At 46.1% G+C, this 26,260-nt stretch overlaps 1 protein-coding gene across 2 annotated transcripts in view; it reads left to right on the forward strand.

Annotated features, from left to right (window-relative positions):
• The window catches only part of JUP (junction plakoglobin), a 59,310-nt gene extending 40,412 nt beyond the window's left edge, over positions 1 to 18,898 (forward strand). For both annotated transcript variants that reach the window (XM_081837784.1, XM_081837785.1), the window contains exons 2-15: positions 1,350 to 1,579; positions 4,242 to 4,495; positions 5,213 to 5,451; positions 6,987 to 7,188; positions 7,554 to 7,698; positions 8,703 to 8,806; positions 9,319 to 9,657; positions 11,082 to 11,237; positions 11,441 to 11,560; positions 12,809 to 12,959; positions 14,108 to 14,229; positions 16,151 to 16,190; positions 16,379 to 16,548; positions 17,854 to 18,898. In XM_081837784.1, the coding sequence (XP_081693910.1) occupies positions 1,350 to 1,579; positions 4,242 to 4,495; positions 5,213 to 5,451; positions 6,987 to 7,188; positions 7,554 to 7,698; positions 8,703 to 8,806; positions 9,319 to 9,657; positions 11,082 to 11,237; positions 11,441 to 11,560; positions 12,809 to 12,959; positions 14,108 to 14,229; positions 16,151 to 16,190; positions 16,379 to 16,524 (2,248 nt within the window). In that variant the 3' untranslated portion in view covers positions 16,525 to 16,548; positions 17,854 to 18,898. The remainder of the gene's footprint in view (positions 1 to 1,349; positions 1,580 to 4,241; positions 4,496 to 5,212; positions 5,452 to 6,986; positions 7,189 to 7,553; positions 7,699 to 8,702; positions 8,807 to 9,318; positions 9,658 to 11,081; positions 11,238 to 11,440; positions 11,561 to 12,808; positions 12,960 to 14,107; positions 14,230 to 16,150; positions 16,191 to 16,378; positions 16,549 to 17,853) is intronic.
• Positions 18,899 to 26,260: the final 7,362 nt, after the last annotated feature.

Consider the following 26,260-nt stretch of genomic DNA (forward strand, 5'->3'; position numbering starts at 1 on the left):
AGATCCAACAGTAGTATGCAATATGTATGTAAACTTTTGAAAGTGTACATAAAGTCTTTTAAAAAAAGTTTTCTGTTGCTGGAAATAGCTTTGTGAGTGGATGTTTCCCTGGATCCTTGTTGCGTTAAAAATGTCAGAGCCCTTCCTGAGCCCAAATAAGTTTGACTATGGGCTTCTTATACTTTAGTTAGTCTTTGGTGGTTTGTTTTGCAATCAGTTGGTATAGTCCTTACATGGAGCGGTTCCACAGTTAAGTCACATTGAACACTTTCCCCCAAAGAATCATGGGAACTATAGTTTCCCCTCACAGAGCTACAGTTCTCAGCACCCTTAAACTACAGTTCCCATAAGTCTTTGGAGGAAGTAATGTGCTTTAAATGTGTGTTGTATGTTCTTCAAAAGTATGGTGTGGATCTGCATGGGGATTCTGTTGAATGTGTGAACCATCTCCCTTAAAGGACTGTGCTGGAGTTGGCATTTGGTGCCCGTGAAAGATCTTCCTGTGATGATTTGTGAGGCTTACCTGCATATGCAAATCAAGATTTCATGATGTCACACCCTGTGTGAGTCTGTATCCTAAATTGTGTTCCCTTGACCCTAGACCCTAAAATTCAGCATGTACAAGAGCTCTTCATAAGGCTCCACCTTCCTTCTTATATTGACTTGCGGAACACTCTGCCACAAGGAATAGCAACCATGTTATGGTGTACCGTATACAGCAGTTGAGCTCAAAAGAGAGTAAGGCAAAACTCTGAAAGATGGAATGTGGACCGCATGGTCAGTTCAGAGAGGACTCCCATCAGGTAAAGGTCTACAGTTAGAAGACAGCAGAGCATTTTGCAATTTGTATCTGCTGATGCTTTGTGCCACGTGGTGTAAACACAGCTTGTGTCTTCCTGTATTTGGTGAGCAAGATTGTGTTGCCTCTACAAAGCTTGTACATTTGCCCAGAAAGTGCAAAAGCTGTGGGAACGTGCTGTAGATGTTTGTCCTGGTGTTAATATGCAAAATTTCTAGGGGCAGCACTGTGCGGTACATATATTAAGGCTAAGGAACTACTATATTCTGAAGGCATCGTGAGTTCTAGAAGTTACCCTTGTTCTTAAAAAAAAAGGTGGAATTCATTGGATGTGGTGAACAAAAGTATTTTTGGTGGGATAGGGCTGGGTGACATTACTTCTTATATGGGGAATTCCGAAGCTAAATGTGCAGGTCATACTCTGTTAGTTGGGTGCAGTGCGAAGAGGCACCCAAGTTTGCCTTATTTTCCGGAACTTGATACAGGGGAATTTCAGCTGTTGGTGTGACTCATTACGGCTGTGGTTTAACCCTGGTGGATCTTCTTGCAGAGCAGCCATGGAGGTGGTGAACATGATGGAGCAACCCATCAAGGTGACGGAATGGCAGCAGACATACACCTATGACTCGGGCATCCATTCCGGGATGAACACCCAGGTGCCATCGGTGAGCAGCAAGTGTTTGGTGGACGACGACGACCTGTATGGCAAGCAGTACACCATTAAGAAGACCACCACTTACAGCCAGGCTGGAGCTGGGCAAGCCCAGGCCCAGGCACAAGGTGAAACTTTACTTATATGCTTATTACGTGAATCTTACATGATGGGAGTCAATCGAGTTTCTATTGAGTCAATCTGTGGTTTCTATTGAATAACAAAAGGAAGTCTCACATCTGGGTACTGACTCAGACCAGCTTAGCTTGAGCAAGGCTGCTGCAGTGGCAGACATTTCAGTGGTGCTCTGTGCAACACTCAAATTTGGCGCCCCCACCTTTCATGCTCTGTTCTGAATCGTTGTTGTGGTTCCCTCCAGCAGCCAATGTTACAAGCTGGGATAGTAAAGCCAGGAGCCAATGGCTTCTGGGACCTGGGTTATAGGCTCCAAAGCAGAATGTCTAGTCGCCATTTGGCGGTGGTGGGTTTCGGCAACGCTTTTTATTTCTTATTATGTTAAGCATGAACTAATACACAATTCACATAAGTGACACATTGTTAATATCACATTTTTAGCAGAAATTGTGAATACATGTTTAATTTGGTGTTTACAATAAAAACACTGGTACCAAACTTCAGTTTTCGAAACACTCTACCCTTCATTGTTAATCATATTTTTTATCCTTAAGATATTCTTTGAGGCTTCAAAGCACATATATTTCAGTAATCCTTGAGTGTCAGCCACGCTCAAAAAGTGGCCCCCAGATTTTTTGAGGTGCTCGCAGATGAAGAACCTTTAGGCAGAAAATGTACCTGGCGCCGTGCTATTTTCGAACCCTGCCTGCAGCGTGAAGCCCAGTGTGACTGCACTGGTCACCCTACCCTAAAACCACCTCTGGTTGCTGCACCATGAACCTTCAGGCCACGCCCTTGCCTGAGGTCATGTGATGAAGCAGCGTTGCATATTGCCTCTTTACCCTGTTGGGTCTCCCAAGGAGGTTTACAAGGCAAGCACGAAATACAATACTGAAGTCACCTCCATTGTAAAAGAGAGAGACACAGACTTATTTTACCAGGTGTTATAGTGTCAGATTAAATCTCACCAGGACTGGATCCGAACACTCTCCAGACTCTAATGCCATTAAAAAAAAAGCCAATAAGAAGGAAAAAAATCGGGAGCTATACTTTCCAACCGCATAGGTAGGGAATCTGAAAAACGGGCACCGCAGCAGGGGAAAAAAGTTCTGCTGTTGGTAACTGACAGCCTGGTTGCAGAAAGCATAGGTGGTTTGGGTGATATGGAAGAAGGCATTCTATAAAGAAGGTAGGCTCCTTCAGACCTGAACCTACCTTTTTCTACCATATATTTTGTATGGGTGGCAGCGCTGCTGTTGCAACCAACCAACCAACCCACCCTGGGTCAGGCTGTAACTCTTTACTTTATGATGATGATCGTACTAAAAATTCTTACTTGCCATCAGTGGGTCCCAACACTAGTGTGCTCTAAGAGGCTAGGACTCTGGATGTGTAGGGCTTTAAAGGTTAAATCAGTGCTCAGAAATTACTAACACGGACCCAAGAGACGCCTTGCTCCAGCAGGGCAGTATAGCCAGACAGTTCTTACATTTTTGCAAGAATGCCGCATCTGTGTGATTACTTCCCATGCTGTGATTAGTTCCCATGAGAGTGCATGTTAGTGGCTAGTTTAACCACAATGTTGTCACAGAAAGCAGAACGTTTCAGTTCATCCCACATGAACTGGTGGCATCTGAATCTTGGGACGTGACCTCACTGCTCGTGTAGCCTAAGAACAGGTCCTCAGCCTTGTGAGCTGGGAAATCTGGATTCAAATACAAATTCTGCCATAGTCCCATCAGGTGGGACAAGTAACATTGCCTCAGCTGTGGTTCTCCGGCTATGAAATGGAAAGAGTACCTCCCGGTAGGATGTTGTGGAGGTGGACTTGTACAAGGACGGAGAAGTCTGTAGCTCAAGGGTGTTTCCACAGTAACCCAGAGAAGCTAATTCTTCTTTGTTCTTTTCACTTACTTTGCTACATGGGAACTGCAACTTGAAGTGTGAACAAACCCATGCCTATCGAAAGTACCAAAGGGTATGCATTTTTGTGATTTTTTTTTTTTTGCAAAAAACAATAATGCATACTCTTGCGCAGGCTTCTTTGGGGAAATGTTCTTCTTTCGTGAAGAACGCATATTGACATCACAGATTTTGCAAAACAAATTCGGTGCCTGTAAAATTTTGCAATGTGATTTCGGCTGGGGAGGGTGGGGTATAAATAAAATTTATTATTATTATTATTATTATTATTATTATTATTATTATTATTATTAAAATGGAAGAGGATCAGGAAATGGGGAGAGCAAATTTTGTCCTGTCTTTTCACTGAGATAAATACAGAAGAGACTTGTAGAAGACTGCAGAGAGACAGTCACATCTGCAGTTAGAGGCAGTAAATGGCAATCCAGGTTGCTGCAATAATTTAGGCACGTCAACACCTCCCCCCCCCCCACAAATCCCTGTGTATATTTTTCCAATGCAAACCAGTCCCCATTTCCCACCTCCCTTTCATGTTTTTAATTAAGCAGCTTTGTGTTACAACTGCCTAATCGCACTGGCTAATTAACTCCTGCCTTATCTCTTGGCTCACATGTGAGGACTCCTGCACCTCGCAGAGCTGAAGCAGTTTCATGAACCTCCCTGCGAGGTGGATGGAAATCCTGGTTGGGATTTCCTCTGTGCTAATCCTGTCCCGCTCACCCTCTTTTGCAGCGGATTTGGAGTCCCACCTTGCCATGACCCGTGCCCAGCGCGTCCGGGCTGCCATGTACCCGGAGACGGTAGAGGACCGCTCCCTTCTCATCACCACCCAAGTGGAAGGGCAGCAGACAAATGTTCAGCGACTGGCCGAGCCCTCCCAGATGCTCAAGTCGGCCATTGTGCATCTCATCAACTACCAGGATGATGCTGAGCTGGCCACCCGCGCCATTCCTGAACTCACCAAACTCTTGAATGATGAGGATCCGGTAAGGCTTTAGACCTCTGAGGCTGGTTGGTGTTGATTTGCCTAGCAGAGTGGGTGGACTGGAGTATAGTTTGCATGTCAGTGATCCCGTACGTGAAATGGTGTATACTGTGCTTCCACTGAAATTCTGCAACTTCTCTGCACCAGAATCTTCAGTTTCAGTCTTCTTCAATTTACCACCCCACAAAAAATTAGCAGTTGTGCCTAGCTCTTTAACAACTACAAAGGTTTTGGCAATCTCTGGTGAAATCCTGGAAGCCCAAGGGGCTGATGAATAGCATTGTTAGCACGTAGAAGAACTTCAGGCCCCTTGACACACACACCCCATGACTTGCAGAAGCAGACTGGATCATGTAAAGAGATAAATCATTCTGATTTGTGTAACTAACACAGGGTGCAGAATTTGGCCACTCTTGCTGTTGAACGCTGGAGCTTTTAGGGCTGTCATCATCACCAGTGATATGTAAGATGCAGCATAAAGAGAGGAGTGTCATTTTTAATGTAAATAAGTATATAGGGAATTTTTAATTTTGTCTACCGCGTCCGCCCCTTGGTGTTGATGTAGTACATCTTGTCTGGTCTTCGACCACAATAAAGATTGATTGCAGCACAATAGAACTGGGTGTTTGGTAGAACTCACTGCAGCTCCCTGTTTCGTCCTTTCGGCTCCCCCCCTTCCCTTCATTCCTCTTAAATTTGTTGCCTCCATTCCTTCCAGGTCGTGGTCAGCAAAGCAGCCATGATTGTGAACCAGCTGTCCAAGAAGGAGGCCTCGCGCCGTGCTCTGATGCAGTCCCCTCAGATAGTCGCTGCCGTGGTCCGAACCATGCACAGCACAAGCGACCTAGACACAGCCCGCTGCACCACCAGCATCCTCCACAACCTGTCCCACCACCGCGAGGGCCTGCTGTCCATCTTTAAGTCCGGGGGCATCCCAGCTCTTGTGCGCATGCTCAGGTGAATCTGCGGCCCTTGGCACATCCCATGGATGCCTTTAAAACCATAGGAACATAGGACACTGCCCTATGCAGAGTCAGACCATTGGTCCATCTGGCTCAGTATTGTCTACACGTGGCTGGCAGCAGCTCACTGGACTTTATCCAGGGTTCTGTCCCAGTCGTACTTCTAGATGCCAAGGATCCAACCTGGAGCTTCTGCATACAAATCAGGTGCTCTGCTATGAACTACAGCCCTTCCCCAACCCTACAGGACTTTCTGAATGTCCAACACTCAGCAGAGCTTGACCCTCACTTCCCCCATTTTTGGAAGAGCTTTTTCCAAGGGTAAAGCTTGGAAATCCAAACAATGTATAGGACGCCTGTCTGTGCTTCATTTGCACTATGTATTCAGCTCAGGTTCTTGGTGGGTTGTGGTTGCAGAAGTTTAGGGTGGTATTCAACTAAGTTCATGTGCTAGCCCAACAGGATTTCTTTTCCCCCTGCACCACTCCCAGATCTGCTCTGGTAGGTCGGGGGAAAGTCCAGAACATATTTTAAAAGGTGTGGGAGTGGGGAGGAGAAACCCTTGCACTGATGGAGCATCAACCATAGCAATACCTTCAATCTTTGGTTTGTGCCAGGGCTCAGCCCTGAAACCTGTCATGTTCCATTGTGCCATGTACATAATCCTCTATATTACCAACAAGTAATTACAAGCAACCCACCCACACCTGATATTACAGGGAAGGGCCATATTTACTTGATCCTTCTCTACTTCTTAGCTTTACAAATAGCTGACCATGTCCTGGTGGCCAGTTAACTGTCTCTTGAGTTGGGCAAATAGAACTAAAGCGTACTAACTTCAGCCACCCCCAAATTCCCAGGCACACCTGAGCCGTATGCTGCCAGCCGCTCTCTCTTCTCTTATGTACGTCCTGCTATTCCTTTGCTATGCAAGCCTTGCTAGGCACCTGAGCTGCTGTGGCAGCTTGCCAGGTGAACGTCCACACCCAGCTGGCATAAAATGGAGCTGATGAGCAGTTGCCTTAACATGGAGGCGTTGCCTTTGTTTTTCGAAGCACAAGCCTCGGCGTGCTGTAGCTGTTCCTTGCTCGGTTTCCATTACTGCTTTTCCACAATTTAGAAGTCCTGCAACCACTGCACCCTCTTTGTACCTTGGCACCTTCTTTAATAGCTTCTCTGTGTGCCACGGTGGGACCGCCAGAGCACAGAGCCACATCCTCCATGGCAGCCCCACAACTGAGTTGGCAGCAAAATGGTCCCATCGTCTTGGTGTTGCTCTCAGCTGAGCACCCTGAGAAAGGAGAGGAGAAGGCAGGAAGTGGGGACATAACTTAGGTGGCTGGCAAGTGCATAGCTTGATGGCAGAGCATATGACTGCTAAGCCAGCGGGCTTTCAGTATGTGCAGTGAGTCCCACTCTTTTTCCACTGCAGTTCATGTATGAACCATTGCCTGTCTTGACCCCCTTTGGCTGGGAATTCAAATAATAGAATTTTCTGTCTTCCAATGTTTCCCACCCCTTGACGCACAGCTCTCCCGTGGAGTCAGTCCTGTTTTACGCCATCACCACCCTTCACAACCTGCTGCTGTACCAGGAAGGTGCCAAGATGGCCGTGCGCCTGGCGGATGGCCTTCAGAAGATGGTTCCCCTGCTGACCAAGAACAACCCAAAATTTCTTGCCATCACCACCGACTGCCTGCAGCTGCTTGCCTATGGGAACCAGGAAAGCAAGGTAAAGGGGGAGCCGTGCCACTAAACTAGGATGCTTCTCTTACATGGAGTGCAGGGCAGGAGAGACCCTGGGATACAGTAACATAACATGATACAATAACATGATACATGATACAATAACAATAACATGAATTGGTGCTGAGAATATAAGCAAGTCTTCCCCACTCATGTTTGAGTTTGGGTTGCATCAGCTCCTGTCTACAAACAGCAAGGAAAAGGCTACATTTCATGGGCTTGGGGGGGGGGGGAGATGAAATGGAGAAAACATGCCCTAAGTTCTGGGGAAACGATTGAATGGACAGGTGCCATTCTCTGTGCACGCCCAGAGAAGCAGGAGATCATCGCTCTGTGTGCTTGCTTCTGCAGCTCATCATCCTGGCCAACGGAGGCCCCCAAGCCCTTGTTCAGATTATGCGCAGCTACTCATATGAGAAACTGCTGTGGACCACCAGCCGCGTCCTCAAGGTCCTTTCCGTCTGCCCCAGCAACAAGCCAGCCATCGTGGAAGCCGGTGAGTGGCTACAGGGGTGGAACGCTTTGTTAGGAGTCTGGAAAAGGGGTGCTTCATCTGGTGTCACACTTTGCCGTCTTCAGCAGCTGATGCCTCAAGAGTACGCTGTGGCAATTGGTTCTCTTCCTTAACTGTGCAAAGTATGTGCCTTAAATTTGCACTTTGCATTTGAGAACGTGCAAAGCGATACAGGAATGCTCAGTACCTTCCCAGGAACTAGTTCAGCATGTACAAATTGATTAGAGGATACTGTTTCTTTAAAAGCTCAGAGCAACCATGGGTCTTGCAAGTGGGGTTTCCCAGGCACTGATCAGGGCAACACCATCGTTGCTTCATCTTTGATACAGACTGGGCAAATAGCTAGCCTTTCAGTTACAGTAAGAGCTGTGTACAGTCATTCTACTAGTAAGCAAAGAACATCACACCATGGTCTAGCGCTAAAAGAGTCAGACTTAGAACTTGAACAAGATCTTTGCCTTTGACATTCTTAAATCCTAAGCCCCTGTGGGCAGGACCTGACTTCTTACTTGTGTACGGTGCCTGGTTATTGTAAGGATTTTAACATAATGCAGCATTTGGCGAGTCACTTCGCTAGCCTTGGTTTGCTTACCTGTATAATTGAAAAAAGCAGTGATCGGACTTCCTCTTGAGCATAGTCTTGAACACACAACAAAGATTTGTGTCAAGGAAATGCTCTTAGCGTTGCTTCATTATATATATCACCCTGCAAAACATTAATTAGAGCTGTCGGACTCCCTCTCGCAGCCTGTCTTGGCAGTTTGCGCCGTGCATGATAGCATTGCTGCAGCTGTTCTGTGAGCTACATCCAGCTTCCTTTCCAGCAGGGAAGTCAGGGTTTAAATGCTAGTTATTTAGTGGTGGCTTAACACTGTTTGGACACACACTCCTGCTTGCCCAAGTAACCAAAGTAAAAATAAACAAATTACAATTTTATATCTCTTTTCTTCTTCTTCCTCTCCCCACCCCCCAACACATCCCAACAGGAGGCATGCAAGCTCTGGGAAAGCACCTGACCAGCTCCAGCCCAAGGCTTGTGCAGAACTGCCTGTGGACTCTGAGGAACCTCTCAGATGTGGCCACAAAGCAGGTGAGCAAGACTGGGCAGGGCCTCTTGCATTCTGCAGCAGTATATTTTCCACGAGCACGTTTAATTTGAACCACCCTAAGCCCCACCCAGTAATTGTGCCTAATAGTTGCAGAGTCATGACCAGTAATCTGCTTCTGTTGGAGGATCACTTGGAGAAGGGAGTGGAGGAGTGGGGAATAGGGCAAGGCTCCATCCCCAAAGGGCTGCGGAAAAGCCTTGATGATCCTTCACTCCTCTTTTTTGCTCTTGCGTTAGCAACTAGGGGGCCAAGTGACATTCCTCTGTGGCCATATTTGGCTTAGGGGATTGCAACAGACGACCCTGGCCGTAGGGTCTAGCTAGCTTCCGATCTGGAGAGGTTGTAGCAAAATTTCATGACACTCCTGTTCGAGAAAGGGGAGTTTGAGAGACAAACATGTTGGAATACTTCTCCCCACACTCCTTTCTTCCCTTTAACAAAATTGTCTGGCCCTGTGGTGTCGTCTCATGACCTTTTTCTATCCCACCCACAGGAGGGTCTTGATGGTGTCCTGAAGATCCTGGTGAACCAGCTGAGTTCGGACGACATCAACGTGCTGACCTGTGCCACCGGCACCCTCTCCAACTTGACCTGCAACAACAGCAAGAACAAGACCCTGGTCACCCAGTCGAACGGAGTGGAAGCCCTGATACACACCATCCTCCGGGCGGGAGACAAAGAGGATATCACCGAGCCGGCTGTCTGTGCTCTGAGGCACCTCACCAGCCGGCACCCAGAGGCTGAGATGGCCCAGAATTCCGTGCGGCTGAACTATGGCATCCCCGCCATCGTCAAGCTGCTTAACCAGCCCAATCAGTGGCCGTTGATCAAGGTATGAGTGGAAGGAGGCCATTGGCTGAGCAGTTATGCGTATAGGTACATGGTGTGCCTTACTTCAACTGTATCAGGCTCAGATTGCTAAAGTAGTGGCTTTTCACATGTTCAGGGAAACAATCTAGCACAGTCCTAGGAGGCTGTGCCACGTCAGAATGGGCAGTCATGGTTAAATGACCATCACGGAAAGCTACTGTATTAGGGATTGTAGTAGTTTAGCTTTCTCCTATGCGCTTCTCCCTTGGCTGTGCCAAGAGGTTTCATCAACACCAGGGAGCGTTTGATCACATGGGTCTCCAAAATTTTTAAAATATTATTTTTTCCTTATTGAAAGATTAAAAAGTACGTAATCACAAGTGCACAGAGGAAGACGCAAAAGAAGAAGAAGAAAAAGAAACAGCACCCATGTAGAAAACAAAACAGAGTGGGGGTGGGGGACTTGCATACATTACAAGAAATGGTCATTGTAGTTAACCAGACCATAACCTATTACAGTATTTATATTGTTGATTTTGTCCATGGCAAGTTTACGTTTCTACCCAACCTGTTCATGTGTAGTGAGTTTGTACATATCTTCAATCTAATCATGGGAGGGAGCTGCATTCCCCCCCCCCCCAGTTCATCAATACCCAACTTTTTACCGCAGTAAGGGTGCAGAGAGTCAATTCATATTGTCCCTTCGTTAGATTCCATGTATTGGGTTTATAGTTCAAAATCACATGTCTCCATCTTAAGGTGGTACAGCCCACCTAATCATACTTTCAGCTAAGCTACAGGGGGCTCCTTGCCACACTGTGGAATTTGAATTTGTGTGCTGGGGAATGATGCTGTGGATGTAGGAACAATGGGAGCAATCTGCTTAGATGTCCAAGATCTGTATGGCTGGTTGGTATAACGCAGTGGCTAAGTGCATTTACCTGTTCGCTAGGAAGGCTTTGCTTCCAAATTGCAGCTCAGCTGCAAGATAATTGGGCAGCCTTCGACAGAGCAGCCTCCTCTGTAATATGGGGGTGAGGAATAACACCAGCCAACCTTTCATGCCGGTTGTGCAGATTGCTTAGATGACGCAAGTGCTTAAGGACGTGGTGCTTTTCCCTTATATAATCTTATAGCAGGCACAGGATCTCTAGGTGCAGATGGGAGAAGAGAGTCTTCCTCCTGGAAGAAGGTTGAGGGAAGGGGGTTGGTGGGTATGAAAGAGAGGAATTGCTCTGTTGGCTAGCCTAATCCAGTGGTGCTCTTGTGTTTGGTATTAATTTGGAGCAAAGGAGCAGGGACCACATTGTTCTGCTCTGTTTTCTGACTTCAAATGCAGAGGGTGGGGTAGGGATGGGGAACGCCAGCACCTTGCAGAGCTTCCTGGTTTTGCCCTTGGCCAGCGTCCTCAAGGTGTGCCTCTTTCCTTCTTCTCCATCCTCATAGGCTACCATCGGCCTCATCCGCAACCTGGCTTTGTGCCCAGCCAACCACGCCCCCTTGCAGGAAGCTGCCGTCATCCCGCGCCTGGTTCAGCTGCTGGTGAAGGCTCACCAAGACGCCCAGCGCCACGCAGCCGCTGGCACACAGCAGCCCTACACGGTGAGAGGCCAGGGAGGGTGCTGGCTTGGGCATAGGATCCTAGCCGACTGAAAGCCCCCTTAATACAGACGGTCCCTGTTCTCATTTCATTTTGCACCTCTGGAGCGATAGTTGCCTTCGGTGTAGCAATAACATGTGGGGTGCAAGCCAAGGAGCAGGCTGCTCTGCATATCCAGCCCCTAACAGATTTCTTTCTCCTTCAGGATGGGGTAAAGATGGAGGAGATCGTGGAAGGCTGTACGGGGGCATTGCACATCTTGGCTCGCGACCCCATGAACCGAATGGAGATCTTCCGCCTGAACACCATCCCGCTCTTTGTGCAGGTGGGCGCATCCAAGAGGAGGGGAGGAATGCCATAGGGATGTGTGGGTGGGATTGGCACCCTTGAGTCGGGTAAACTAGACTTGGAGCAGAGAGAAGCAAATCCCCATAAAGGTTTCTTGGTGGCTCTTGTCCAAATTGCGCCCCCCCCCCAATCTTAGCCTAGTGTTTCCTGCACACACCATTCTAACTTCCTCAAAAGAAAGGCAGGATACTTGGGTGATGTAATCATAAGGTCCTTTGAAAGCATCACCTGTATTCTCTTTTTTAAAAAATATTTTTTATTTGGTTTCACATTTCACAGTTGCATTTATATATAAATCATGAACATATACAAATAGGATTCTCTGAATCCCTAGAGTTCCCTCCATGAAACCCATGGAGGGATTCTTTTTTCAACTGCATCGTATAATGTTCTCTATATTTCCTTAAAACTCAATTGTTACCATAGTTCTTGTTACATTGCAAGTGTTGTTAAAATCCTGCCAATGTTTTAATCATTTATAGTGTTCTTCTAAATAGCTTATAAATTTCCCCCATTCTTTATTGAATTTGTTGTCTTCTAGGTTTCTGATCTTCCCAGTCATTTTTGCCATTTTGGCATAGCCCGTCATCTTTGTTAACTATTCTTCTCTGGTAGGGGCTTTGTCTTCCTTCCATCTCTGGTCCAGAAGTATCCTCGCAGCTGTCGTTGCATACATAAACAGTCTTTTCTACTCCTTTGATATTTCTGGACCTAACATTTGAACAAAAATGCTTCTGGTTTTTCCACAAAAATTATTTTAACCTTTTCCCCCCCCAACTCATTATAAATCATTTCCCAATATGCTTTCGTTATCTTGCACGTCCACCACATATGGTAGGATGCGCCTTCTTTCTCTGCATTTCCAGCCGATATTTGTAGCTGTTCTATATATTTTTGTTAATTTAGTAGGAGTTAGGTACTGTTGGTACCTAGCATCACCTGTATTCTCAAGGCCTTGCTCATCTCCCTATCTCGCTTGTGTAGTTTGGCTTGAATCAGTGGGGTTTTTTTGTGTTCTTGCCATTTAATAACAACAGCAATTGAATGTTTGCCATGCACCCACCGCACCTAGGCATTGTACGTAAAGCAAGGTTTTGTAGTCCTTTGCTAGCAGGGACACGATACACAAGGAACGTCGAGGAAGGGCAGGGAGCAAAACGGAATGAAATAGAAAACATTCTCTTGCTTACACTTCCTGCCTTTGTTCGCTTCCCCCTGACCGCAGCTCCTGTACTCTCCAGTGGAAAACATCCAGCGTGTGGCAGCTGGTGTTCTGTGTGAACTGGCGCAAGATAAGGAAGCAGCTGACGCCATTGACGCAGAGGGGGCCTCAGCACCGCTGATGGAGCTCCTCCACTCCCGGAATGAAGGCACAGGTAATGGGGCTGTGTGTGCGCCTTTCTCCCTCTAAGATACAGAGTTCTGTGTAGTTCCCTTTGCTGTTGCATGCTCCAGCTTCCTCCATTCAACAGTTCAATTAGCTTAATTACCTAGTGTTGAAAATGCGTTAGAACAAACATTACAAGAGTGATTAAATGTGTGAGAGTGGCAAATGGTTTTGGGGTTTGTATATAAAAGGCAGCATGGGCTTACTCAGAGTTAAGTCATTCCAAGCAGGCAACTGTTTCTTCTCTGAGAGAGGAAAATGCAGTATTCAACTTTTCCAGTGAAATGGAATTGATTAAAAGGAAGATGAACAAGGACTGTGTTGGATCTCAAGCTCATTCGTAGTTTAGCACGACACAGACAGGGCCAAACAAATTCCAGCAAGCCTTAGATTACATGTTCCCCTTTCTCTCATCCTCCTTCTGAGTTGCTGGGAGGAAAAGGTTTGAAAACTTTCACTTCAGCTTTTGCGTAACTGCTTCCTTTTGTCCAAACTTGGTATTGTGGTTAGTATTAACTGAAGCAATGATTTCAAGCTGGCTTATTACAAACAAGCTATAGTTAATGCTCACATTGCGCTAAACTATGGCTTAGTGTGAAGCCTGGATGCAGCCAGTGTTTTTTCTCTGGTAACATGTCCAACTTGGAGAAAAACAACTGATGAAAGTTGTTCCATGGTCTGGTCGTGTCCTATTTTATTCACGATTTTTGCTGGAGATAAAAATTGGAAGAGACTTGTTGGTGACCAGTGATCTTTTTAATGCAACAAAGGATCCAGGAGTTATGCAAGGATTTAGCTGGATGACCTCATGAACTGAGCGATAGAAATTTGACAGTGAATAGTACAGATTATGAGGGTGTGTATTTGATGACAGTCAGCTGGCTGAAAAGACAGATGAAGAAAGGATATTGGTTGCAAAATGCCTGTGAGCTACTGATGTGATGTAGCAGACATTGAAGGCAGTTCTCGGATTCACTGGGCTTTTCTAGCAAGGATAGATGAGGCAAAGGAAAAGGAAGCCGAGAAAAGGAATAAAGTCCATCAAGGTGGTAAAACACAGCCATTGCCAACATAGGTGTTAACAAAATGGGATATTTGCTAAAGGGCCTCTTGATTTCACCCCCTCTCTCCCTCCAGCTACATACGCAGCAGCTGTGCTGTTCCGCATCTCAGAAGACAAGAACCCAGACTATCGGAAACGCGTCTCTGTAGAACTTACCAATTCGCTCTTCAAACACGATCCTGCCGCTTGGGAAGCAGTGAGTGTCTATAATATTTTGGCAGGGAGGGGCTAGTGTGACAACTTGTAGCCAGAGCAGACCTTGCCCCCCACCTTCCCCCAGTCTTCTCACTCACCTTCACTTTGCTTGCAAAATGTATATTCTTATTTTGGACGTTTGATGAATGACTTCTGGAAAATCAAGTTGCTCAGAGTACTTAAAGTTGACGGTAGTGTTCTAACATACAATATTGGGACTTTGGGAATAAATAAACTACCCCGCAGCATTTAAAACTTGAAGATATTTTGGAATCTCGGGCACTTGAATCTCACTTCATACTTGCGCAATTTGGTCCTAACTTACTGTATTTTTCCGTCTATAAGATGCCCCCCCTATATAAGACACCCCCTATTTTGGGGGACTCCAATTTAAGAAAAAATTGTGTATTTTACTATCCGTGTATAAGATGCCCCCAAATTTTAGACAGTTTTTTTAAGGGGAAAAAACCTACTCTTATACACGGAAAAATACGGTAATTGGTTGTAAGAGAACCAGAAGGGGTTACTGGGTCATCAAGACAAACCCTTTGCCTATTGCAGGGACCCTGCTTCAAGCAATGTTATTAGAGAGAGAGAAACGCCCCACCTCTTCATGTGCAGTGGTGTTAACAGCCTTGGACAAGGGTTCAAAATTTAACTTCAGCATTTTGCCCAAGACAATTGCCTCATGAGGTGACTCCCACCATAGCAGTGTTGTTCTAGCTGTGTTCTAGGAACACCTATATTTGCTCCTGTATCACACGCTTGGGACCAAAGAATACATTTCCCAGGAAACTACCTTTTCATCTAGTGATTTATTTATTTATTTTTAAATGAAGTCCAGCAGTGGTTTCGGGAGGGAGGGGTGTTGAGTGCTCTCCTCCAGGACAAATGGTGGCTGTGGGAGCAATTTCCATCAGGAAAACAGCATGAGAGTAAAAGGCTTGCCCTCCTCTCCTTCCCCCCACCAAACTGCTTCACTGCTCCAATCAGTTTGGCACCTGCTCTTGATTGGAAACTAAAATGCTAGGCCATGCAGCCATAGTTGCCTGCATGACATGTGAATCGGCCCTCACTTCACATGGGCCAGTGGCAAGACATAAAATACCCTGGTCAGCATCCCGTGTGACCTTGAATGTACTCAACTTCCTTAAAGTAACCCAGTTGGATGTTTGCCCAACCCATTGTTTGGTGGCCTCCAGTGACCTGTTGTCATCATCCTTTCCCTGAAGTTCTTGTTTCCGTGTTTTGTTACCCACTCAAGTTAACGTGTGTGTTTTTTTCTGCTCGGTGAACAATCTAAACCTGTTTGGCCAAGTTCAGGACAGTGGTTGGAATAATTTGGGAGAGCTTCACTTGCACAAAGAATTTGAAAATGGTCAAAGTGGCCAAAGAGACTAACAGTGCATTAAAAACAGTCAGAGAGGCCTGCTCATGGTGGACCACTTGCTTAGCAAGTATAGTCTCCAAGCCTCTACCCCGGGACAGAAAAGCCTGTGTCTCTCTATGTTACACCCATCATGCCTGATCATTGACCAGCCATCTGAGGCTGATGGGAGTTGGAATCCCATCTGGAGGGCCACAAGTTCCCCACCTCTGCTGTATCCCATCAACTCTGGTTTTGGGGTGGTCACTTACTCATGGGCTAGGAGTTCAGCAGACTGGGTTTTCCCTTGTCAAGCATTTGTGGATCCTGGGGGTCCACTCCCACCCTGCTTTCTGGGCATGGGCAATCCAGATGTTCGCAGCTCTCTCAGCGGCACAAACTCAGCTAAAGAAGATATTGGCCCACAAAGCGGTTGTCCTGAGGTTGCCATGGGAAACCTGAGTTTAGAATACCCCAAGAGCATCTTTGGGTTAACTTGTGGTCTCAGCAAGGCTTCTGCTACCATGTTGTGTGAACATCCGTCTCTTCTCCACAGGCCCAGAGCATGATACCCATTCACGAGCCATACGCAGATGGTAAGTATGAGCTGCCAGCCTTCCTGTCCCTGGGTCCCCATTCCTAGGAGGTGGGGAGGTGGGAGCTGGCTTAGAGCAAATGGAGCTTGGTGAGGCACTGCCCAACTTTCATCAAAAAACCAGCCGTCACTGCCTGTTCTCCTATAAGATTTAAGCACATGGGACCTTCTCCTTTTCCGTTGCAATAGAGCTGGATGGAGGTTACCGCAGCATGTACCCCTCCGACATCCCCATGGATCCTATGCATATGGACATGGACATGGATGGGGACTATCCCATGGATGCATACAGCGATGGCGTGCGGGGCGCTTACCCGGACCACGTTCTTTCCTAAGGTGCTCTTTGGGCAGGGCTCAAGGTAAGCGCATCTCCAGATGCATTTTGGAACTGGACAGTTACTTGAATCAAAATCCAACAGAGAACGGAGACAGTATGCTTGTTCCTGGGAGTACAAACACTCTCTGCACCCTTTTATTTGCCTGCAAAAATGTCTCTCTGTTGTTGTGTTTTCTCTGCTCCAAATGAAAATTGATAACCTGCAGGTGTGATTTCTCTAGAGAGGCCTGGAGAAAATCCTGAACTAAAATCAAGGGAGACACGTGGATTAATTTTTAAGCCCAGTTCAAATGGCATGGTAAATGAGAATTCGTCTAGACTCACTCACACACATCATTTTTCTCTTGTGCAACCACAGCAAGAAGTTTGAAGTTTTTGCTTAGTCGTAGTGTGTTGTGCCTTCTGAACCAAGAAACTAAATGACATTGACTATCATGTGTTTGAAACAAGTCAGCTTCCAAACGTGGCACATGAAACTTGGCTTGCTCTGCAAACCTTGGTCAAACGTTAGCCGCAGTTGTTAGGATTCGGATGTAACACTCAGCTGTGGTTAACTGAAATTGGAAGGAACAGCTCTCGAGATCCTGCTGGCTGTGCTGGAGGGGAGAAGAAAAGAGGGGGAGCTCAGGCTTGTTTCCTGTCATGGTATCCAAGCATGGCCTTTGTGTGGTGGTGTCTCCCCACCCCCAATTCCTAGACAAAACAAAGATTTGCAGGTTTGCTACAAGCAGAATATTTTGTTGGGTTAGACCAAATGTCCGCCTGCTCCAACTGTTTATCTCCCAGCAGCCTCCATCCAGTTGCCCCTCTAAGACATGGTAGGGCGCTTCTGCGACTTGTCCCTAGCTTCTAGTACGAAGAGAAATAAATACTGCTGTTTCACTTTTGGCTGTTGTGGCTAATGCCCATTGGTAGACATGTCCTTTGCGAAATTGTCCAAAAGTTCTCCCATTGTGTCGCCTCCAAAGTTGCTTATTTTCAACACCTACTGGTGGAACGGCTATTCCAAAAGAGAGAGAAATCTTTGTGCCTAAAATCTAGAAATTTGCCAGTGCCTAAAAACAAAAGGGGTTGTTCTTGACAGCCCGACTGCCAAATTGTCTTCCTGGCAAAAATGGAGGTTGCTACTCAATTGACAAGGAACCAAGAGACCTTTTGCTGGTCAGACAAGGCTACTGGGCTTGATGGACCAAGCGGTCTGACCCTGATATATAAAGCAACTTCCTATATCACAAACAGAGACATGCTCTCTAGCATTGCTGAGTTCTTTGTATCTTGCAAATCTGACATGCCCTTCTCTCCCCCCCCCCTTTCTCTTGTTCCACAGATGTTTTCTTAACACAGAAGAGGGCAGCCTCAGTGCTCAACTCCGGGGCACTTGGGAGACAGAAGTGCCTGAGAAAGATGACAAACTCTTCCTTTCCCTGCGAGGAGGTTTTATTTTCTAAAACGAAACCATTTCCCCCTTCTGTGGGCCTATGGGAAAGACCTTCCCCCCAGACCCCCCTACCCAGGACTGCTTCTAACAATCTTGTAATAATTTTTTATCGGCAGTCAGCTCCTTTCCCCCCGACATTAATCAACCTCTCCTGTTTATCCCCTCTGCCGCTTCACCAAACTTGCCCTAAATCTGGGAAGCATTCTCAAAACTGCCATTGGGTCCTTATACGAGTATTTTTCAAGCACACACACAAACAAACTCCCCTCACCCCAGCCATTTGTGGTGCAAAACTAACTCTTTGCCATTATATATATATATATATATATATATATATTCTCCCCTGTTTGCACTTCTAATGCGTTGTCATCTAGGAAGTGAAGAAAACGATTTCCCCTTTCTCTCTTCTACTTTTTTTTAAAAAACTTTCTGGGTTTTATTTTTAAATAAAGAGCAGCCAATGGGTGTGAGAGTTTGCCAAGAAACGAACAGCTTTGCATTTCCCAGCTTCTTCATTTATTGTTTAGCCCTTGACAAATGTCTCTGTGGGCTTTGGTGCCCCGGCTGAAGAATCTCTTAAGCCCTCCTGCAAAGAGGAACGACTAACCATTTTAAGAAAGCTGTCCTTCTACTGACCATCTCTTGCACATTTTTAACCCCGAGTCGTCCTCCTTTTCCTCTCTCCTCCCCTCACCCCACCCTTCCTGGTGATTGGCGTGTTTCTCTTCCTCCTCCCCCCTCCCCAACCCCCAACCCTCTTCCTCCTTCTAATGCATTTTTAAAAGCAGCTCTCTCAATGTGATGGCTTAAGGCTTCCACTGGAAAAGGGATCGATGTAGCTGCAAATGTACTTCAGAAGATTTTATTATTATTTCTCTAAGGGATTTTTTTGTATAGACCAAAGCTTAAAAAACAAATAAAAACTTAAACCCAACCCCGCAATGCAAATGGGCTTGATTTCTTTGTGTTAACATTAGCTTCTGAGTGGCAGACTGGAATTCTGAAGAGGGGAAGACGCCTGAGTGGAAGGAAGGGAGAAAGGACAATGGAAGAATATGCCCGGATGCAGTTTATAAGTGCTCAGGCCCTGTTTCATTGGGGAAATGTAGGGTTGGCCCAACAGCCTAGTGGAAGAGGCGACTCTGAGAACGAACTAGGATTGTAATAGATATATATATATTGGGAAGCTGATCGACTTGCTTGATTAGGCCAGGGGAAATTTATTGGAGAGAGAATGAAAAAAAGCATTGGCCTCTCTGCGTGGTGCGCTTTGTGTGCGAGCTTGTAAATAGTTTGAGTTTCTCAAAAGTAAATCAACATTGCTTTTGGGGCACGCTACACATTCTGACTTTAACTGGTTTTAAATGCAGGTTAAATAATTTTTTAGGTGAATTGACTTAACTCATTAGGTGTGCAAGAGTAGAACTTTCAGAATCAGAAGCAGCTGTTGGAATATGTGAATTTTTTCATGTGATCGACTTTAGCGGTAACATTACCTTCTTGAAGGTGGAGTTCCATATAGCCCAAACCACACTGGGACTTTTTTTATTACTTTTAATTCCATCAGCTGTCCATAAACCTTTGCACCAACCAACTCTGTTAACTGTTCTTTCCAAGGAGAGGCTGTCAATTAAAAATGTGTAAAGTTGGTAGGGAGGGGAAAGAGTTTAACAAGGCCAGGGATCAGGGAGGTCTGCCTTTTAATCCTTAAAATAAGCAGGATTTGGTGACTGCAGCAGTGAGAGAAATGCATGCCGTTCACTACATTTTAGGATTCAGCTCTTGATGCTGAAAATGGGGTTCAAGACCCTGGCTCTGCTGATGTCCTTGAGATACCGTTGAAGAAACTGTGTGTTTAGGCTTCCCATAAGAATTGTGTCACGTATACAGAACAAAAGTTGCTACATCAGTCTGCACCTTGCAGTAGTATGGTTGAACGTTAACCAGTCTCCTGATGCCCTGCCAACCTGTGAAGTCATCTGTTTGTAGTTCTGGTTTCTGCACACCATTTCCGGAGCGATGCTGGCTGAAGGTCATCTCCCTTTACTGTTCCTGGCCTTAAAAGCCATGGTTATTTTTTTTCACTTTTATCCACTCATCCATGTTGAAACTGGATCTCCCACCCAGTGCAGGTATGGGTGGACTAGATGCTACACTTAAACCACGCACCGTAATTGCCCACTAAAGTTGTCCAAATCCTATGTCACAGAAAGAATTCTACAAACCAGTACAAAGGATGCAAATGAACAAATGGGTAGGCTTGCTTTGCATAGTTTTATGCCCTGAGATCTTTTGGTGAAGGGTGGTATATGAATCTATTAAATAAAAATAAAATAGTTTATTATGCAGAGCTCTTTGTCCCATAACTTACTCGCCCACGGAAGGTCCCACCTCCGTAGCCCTGAAATCTGGGTCTGTCCGTATAGCTGCGACTTCTGAAACTTCACCAGACATTCCGCCGCCGTGCTTTCGCCAGCAACTGCATTTTGGGGGGTGGGTGGGAGGAGACACACGTACATCTGGCAGACACTAAGGATATACATCTTTTGCTCATGCTTTACAAACACCCAGGTAAATGCGGGGGGGGGACCATAGGTGTTTTGGGGTGCTATTGCTTGTGCTTTTGTGGTGTTTGCTGCCGGAAACAGCTATTTGTGGCAAACGATTGTGTGAAGTGTGGCGCTGCCGTTACCCCTGTGAGAAACCACCACTCTCGAGTGGCAACTGTGTCCACGTTTCACAAGGTAACATCCACTAATAATTAAAATTAAAATTTATTATTTATACCCCACCCATCTGACTGGGTTTCCCCAGCCAGTCTGGGCGGCTATCAACAAAAAAATACAATAAAGTATCAAACATTAAAAACATCCCTAAACGGGACTGCCTTCAGATGTCTTCTAAAAGTCAGATGGTTGCTTATTGCCTTGACATCTGATGGGAGGGTGTTCCATAGGGCGGGTGCCACTACTGAGAAGGCCCTCTGCCTGGTTCCCTGTAACCTCACTTCTTGCAGTGAGGGAACTGCCAGAAGGCCCTCAGAGCTGGACCTCAGTGTCCGGGCTGAAGTGCCTCTACTGCACTAACCCAGGGATCAAGGCCGTCTAGCATTCTGTCTGTTGAGAAGCTCACAAAGGAGAGCAAGAGAGGCAAATACAATAAAGTTAGTGTGTGCAGACTTTTTTGTGGTTGGGTATTTACCTGCACTTAATTCAGTGACCTGGTTCTTGGGATTAAGCGTGAGGGTGCTGGTGCAGAGTCTCTCCCCCCCCCCAGCTCCTCAGCTTCTTATCTCCCCCTCCCCAAGTGCACCTTATTCCTCAAGCCTGCTGGAGCAAGTCCCCCCCCCCCTCCATATCCTGTGAACTCCTTAATCCCTGCAGCATGGCAGAAGGATGGAGTTAGGATCAAAGGGAGCTGGAGAGTAAAAGCTGTCTCCCTGCATGCCTTGTTTTCCAGCATCAAACGGCTCTCCCTCTGTCCTGCCGGCTTTCTAGCATGAATGGGATTTGATTTTGCAGAGATTGGATATGGGTGTAACGGAACAGGAGGAGATGAGCAAGACGAGTAACAAAAACGAGAAGGAAACTAGCTGGGGTTCCTTCTTCAGCTATGAAAAAATGCCAGATGAGGCTATAATTATGATGCTAAACAAAGTTTTATTTCTTCCATCCTTTATGAACCAGACAAATAAACACCTTAAAAAAAGTAAGGTTTCAAGGTCAGATGAAAGTGACGAAAGTATACCACAATTTTGTTGGCACACAAAAAAATCAGTGTCATACAGGAGTGCAGAATTCGGCTTAATACCAATCTCTGCTTTGACATAACAGCAAGCTGCCAACTCTTATGACTGCAGAGATGTGTGTGAAATGAAATGTCAGGAGCCAGACAGGTGGTTCAATGAGATTTCAAAGGGTTGAGGAGGGAGGAGTGCCCCACATTTTTTATTGATTTCTTTCCAGCAGTAGCAGAACCAGCAAATTAGTGTGGATGCAGAATAAATTGCAGAATCAATTAGGTGACATTTTAAAGAAGTTACCCACTTCTTAAAAGTGGGTACGTTGTTAATGCTGCAACCCAGTTGAAGGTGGGTTAACTCGCCAAGCTGGGTTTAAATTCCACACTTAAATACCGTAATCTTCCTTTCCTTGATTAATTGGTGGGCTAGCCAACAAGTAAAAACTCGGACTGGGCGAAAGTCCCAGCTCTCCAGTGTTTTACATTTGATTCTTTTGTAAAAAAATAAACAAGGAATGGCTTTTTCTTCCACCTTGTATCCCAAGCCAGTGGATGATAGCTTCACCTTGAAAGGAAAAGTAAGGGTGACATGTGAACATACCAATGTGCACTGTAAATCAAGACTGGCTTGTCCTCCAGATGTTACTAGACTATTTTCCATTATCCCTCACCATTGCCTTTGCAAACTGGAGCTGATGGGAATTGGCATTCTGGCAAACATCTGGAGAGCCACAGATGCCTCGTTCCAGCTGTGCATGAAGTTGACCTCATGAACCAACTGGTGAGAGGAGATACCCCCTTCCTAATGTCAAAGCAACATTCAACTCCATCCTGAGCTGGTCCCGCTGCCTGAGAGCCCCACGTCCACTGCCTTGCGTTTGGGTGAAGAATGGCAGAATGTGAAAGTGCTGGTAATAAATTTATTTGCACAGTGTTCTGGTAAGCGGGTTTTGAATTAGCGGGGATGTACCTAGACTACCTTGCTAACCTGAAACTGCAATAGCATCCTCTAGCCTTGCGCAGGACTGCAGCTCGTTGCCTTGGCTGTTGTGTTCTGCACTGGCCTGTCAGTTAATACATTCTTCTCCTCACCTGGGAGACAGGACCTGTCAGTTCCTGTTAATCAGGCTACAGCAAGGCAGAGAAGGAGAACTATTCCTGGCAGAACGAGCAACATGTTGTCCTGGTAGAAATAAGGTGCTGTGTGCGGCCTCTGGGTGAGAAACATTGAAATGGTGTATGAGTGCGATGCTGGAATTCATGGGCCCAGATAAAACTCCCCGGCTGCTTGTGTTATGCAGCCGATAAGAAAGCTGGAAATTAAACTTGCAGGGAGATCCCCTGGGGAAATGAGCTTTCACTCCCCAATTTGGGCACGTGCTCGTTCTCTGGGTGACTGCAGGCGCTGCCACCCACCTGAAGCGAGCATAAGTGTATGCGTTCGCATCACCTTGTTCTCTTTCCCTAGGTGAAATGAAGCAGTTTCCATTCTGCCTGCCAAAACATTGTGAATAGTACAAACTTCTTGTACGCCTTCCTGCCCACAGTCAACTCTGGCAGGCCTAGTTAAAGCAGAATTTTAAAAAGCAGAGTTTTTGGTGCTTTCATGCAGCACTTGGCACCCTGAGAAGTTTATCTCCAGAATATTTTTTCCCCCTCCCTGGAACAGAGACCCTCTGTAGGGTGCTCAGGAGCAGGCAGAAGCAACGCCCAGGACCGTAGGTGTGCATAGCACATTTCATGTGCACCTAGGGATTCTAAGGTGAACATTTACTGAAGGCAAACTCATACTCTGTCATAAATGACAATATTTTTATTCATCCTCACCAGAATCCCTGCTTTTTTGGGGACATCGAGGTGTATGTGGGCACACCCCGGACATCCTGTTAGGTCATCTATGCCCAGGATGATGAATAAGAATTGAGAATGTCCAGAGAAGAGGGGGGCAGGAAGAGAAGATAGGGCAATAGCCTAGAGTTTTATCCTTCTAGTGATGGAACGAGAGTGGCTCTCCAAAAGCATGTTTGGGTTAAAGCAGTGTCCCAGGCTTGAAAGATTACAACTGGGCCTTAGCCCAGTAAATTACATACCTTCCAGCATCTGGGGGATCCAAATTGGAATGCTCGCTTTTTCGGTCCTGATATCTTGCGGGAGCCAGCTGACTCATGCCGGACCAAAAAATGGGACATTCCAGGATCCAGTCAGAAACCAGAATGTCTTCTGTAATAATAATAATACTAATAATTTATTACTTATACCCTGCCCATCTGACTGTGCCTCCCCAGCCACTCTGAGCGGCTCCCAACAGATTATTAAAAACTCGATAAAACATCAAACATTAACAACTTCCCTAAACAAGGCTGCCTTCAGATATCTTCTAAAAGTCAGATAGTTGTTTATCTCCTTGACATCTGATGGGAGAAGAGCGTTCCACAGGGAAGGCATCACTGCTGAGAAGGCTGGTTCCAGGATGTCCTGCTTAAATCAGTACGGTTGAGCAATGTGAATTAAAATCAATCTCACTGCACCGCTATCACTCTCACATAAGCCCAGTTGAAAGTGAGCAGGCTTCCACCTGAGCGACCTCAGGCAAACTGGTATTCTTCCCAGCTAAGAATAATTTTTAATAGTAATTTTATTATTTATACCCTGCCCATCTGGCTGGGTTTCCCCAGGCACTCTGGGTAGCTTCCAGAACATATAAAATAATAATAAATCATCAAATATTAAAAACTTACTGATACAGAGCTGCCTTCAGATGCCTTCTGAAAGTTGTGTAGTTCTTTATCTCCTTTACATCTGGTGGGAGGGTGTTCCACAGGGAGGGTGCCAATGCTGAGAAGGACCTCTGCCTGGTTCCCTGTAGCTTCACTTCTTGCAGTGAGGAAACCACCAGAAGACCCTCAGAGGGAGACCTCAGTGTCTAGGCTGAGTGATGGGGGTGGAGATACTCCTTTAGGTATATTGGGCCAAGGCCTTTTAGGGCTTTAAAGGTCAACACCAACACTTTGAATTGTGCTCGGAAACGTACTGGGAGCCAATCTAGGTCTTTCAGGACCAGTGTTATATGTTCTCGGCGGCCACTCCCAGTCACCAGTCTAGCTGCTGCATTCTGGATTAGTTGTAGTTTCTGGGTCACCTTCAAAGGTAGCCCCACGTAGAGCACATTGCAGTAGTCCAGGAGGGAGATAACTAGAGCATACACCACTCTGGCGAGACAGTCCACGGGCAGGTAGGGTCTCAGCCTGCGTACCAGATGGAGCTGGTAGACAGCTGCCCTGGACACAGAATTGACCTGCGCCTCCATGGACAGCTGTAAGTCCAAAATGACTCCCAGGCTGTGCACCTGGTCCTTTAGGGGCACAGTTACCCTATTCAGGCCCAGGGAGTCCCTTACACCCACCCTCCCTCTGTCGCCCCCAAGAAAAGTACTTCTGTCTTGTCAGGATTCAACCTCAATCCGTTAGCCACCATCCATCCTCCTACCGCCTCCAGACGCTCAGCTTCACCCCTCTGTGTTATAATGGCGATAATAATACTAGTCACCTTCATACAGAAGCAGTGTGCTCTCCTTTTATCTTCTTCTATGGAATGGAACCCCCATCTTCAGAGATGGCATGGCCTTTCTGGCAGATGCCAGGAGACCAACAGCAGCAGCAGGAGAAGGGTGGGCGAGGTTGAAGATGAAACAGGGGATGCCATTTTTCCTGCTTCTGTATTGTTCAGAACAAACAACAGGCGAGGAAGGAGCCCATTAGGCATTGTGCAAAATACATAATTTTGTATGTATAAAAAAAAGGGAGAAATACAGTAAGTAATCTGCTGGGAAAAGAAATGTTAGCAAAAACTTCATTTGTGAAAGAGACATGCTCGCATGAAGGGGGAAGGAAAAAACGAGAGACAGCATTTTCTTTTGATAATCTGGTTGATGCAAAGCTTGCTGTTGCCACACAGTGGGTCCTTTGGAACACAGCAACTGAACTAATCAAATAAGTGCTTTCCTTTTGAGGGTTTTATGGTAAGGAAATAGCACAGGGAAGAGCTTGGGGGGGGGATTGCTCTTCTTGGTATACTTTTTCCCTCCCCAATGCCAGGGCACCAGGAATCAACTTGAATACATGTACCTTATGCCACTTCCAGAAGATGTACAGCAGGAATGGATACATCTGTTTGTTCAAGGGTATAAAGGGGAATTTCCTGGATGTCAAGATGCAGGTTTGGGGCAAATGCTTTTTGGTGAGAGGAGTCCAGCAGAGATTAAACATCACAAAATACGCAGCCAATTAAAGCCTGAAAATATAGGCTGTTAGACCTTTAAAATATGCCCTTCCAACTTCCTTCCAAAGTTTCCCACTTCCCCTAGCACAGAGGAAAAAAGAGCACACATTTGGTAAGTTAAAAAATGGTTTACTTACAAATTCTTCAAAGGTCAGGTTTATGGGCTTCAGAAAAATTGCACAGGCAGTAAAACCTGGTTTCGTTACAAAGTGGTGAAAGTTCAGGACAGAAGGCTATTTGGAAAGGGAGAAGGGTGTGACAGGGGACACCCACCATA

The sequence above is a fragment of the Podarcis erhardii genome (assembly GCF_964252035.2).
Source record: "Podarcis erhardii genome assembly, chromosome: 13".
In the NCBI taxonomy this organism is placed as follows: Eukaryota; Metazoa; Chordata; class Lepidosauria; order Squamata; family Lacertidae; genus Podarcis; species Podarcis erhardii.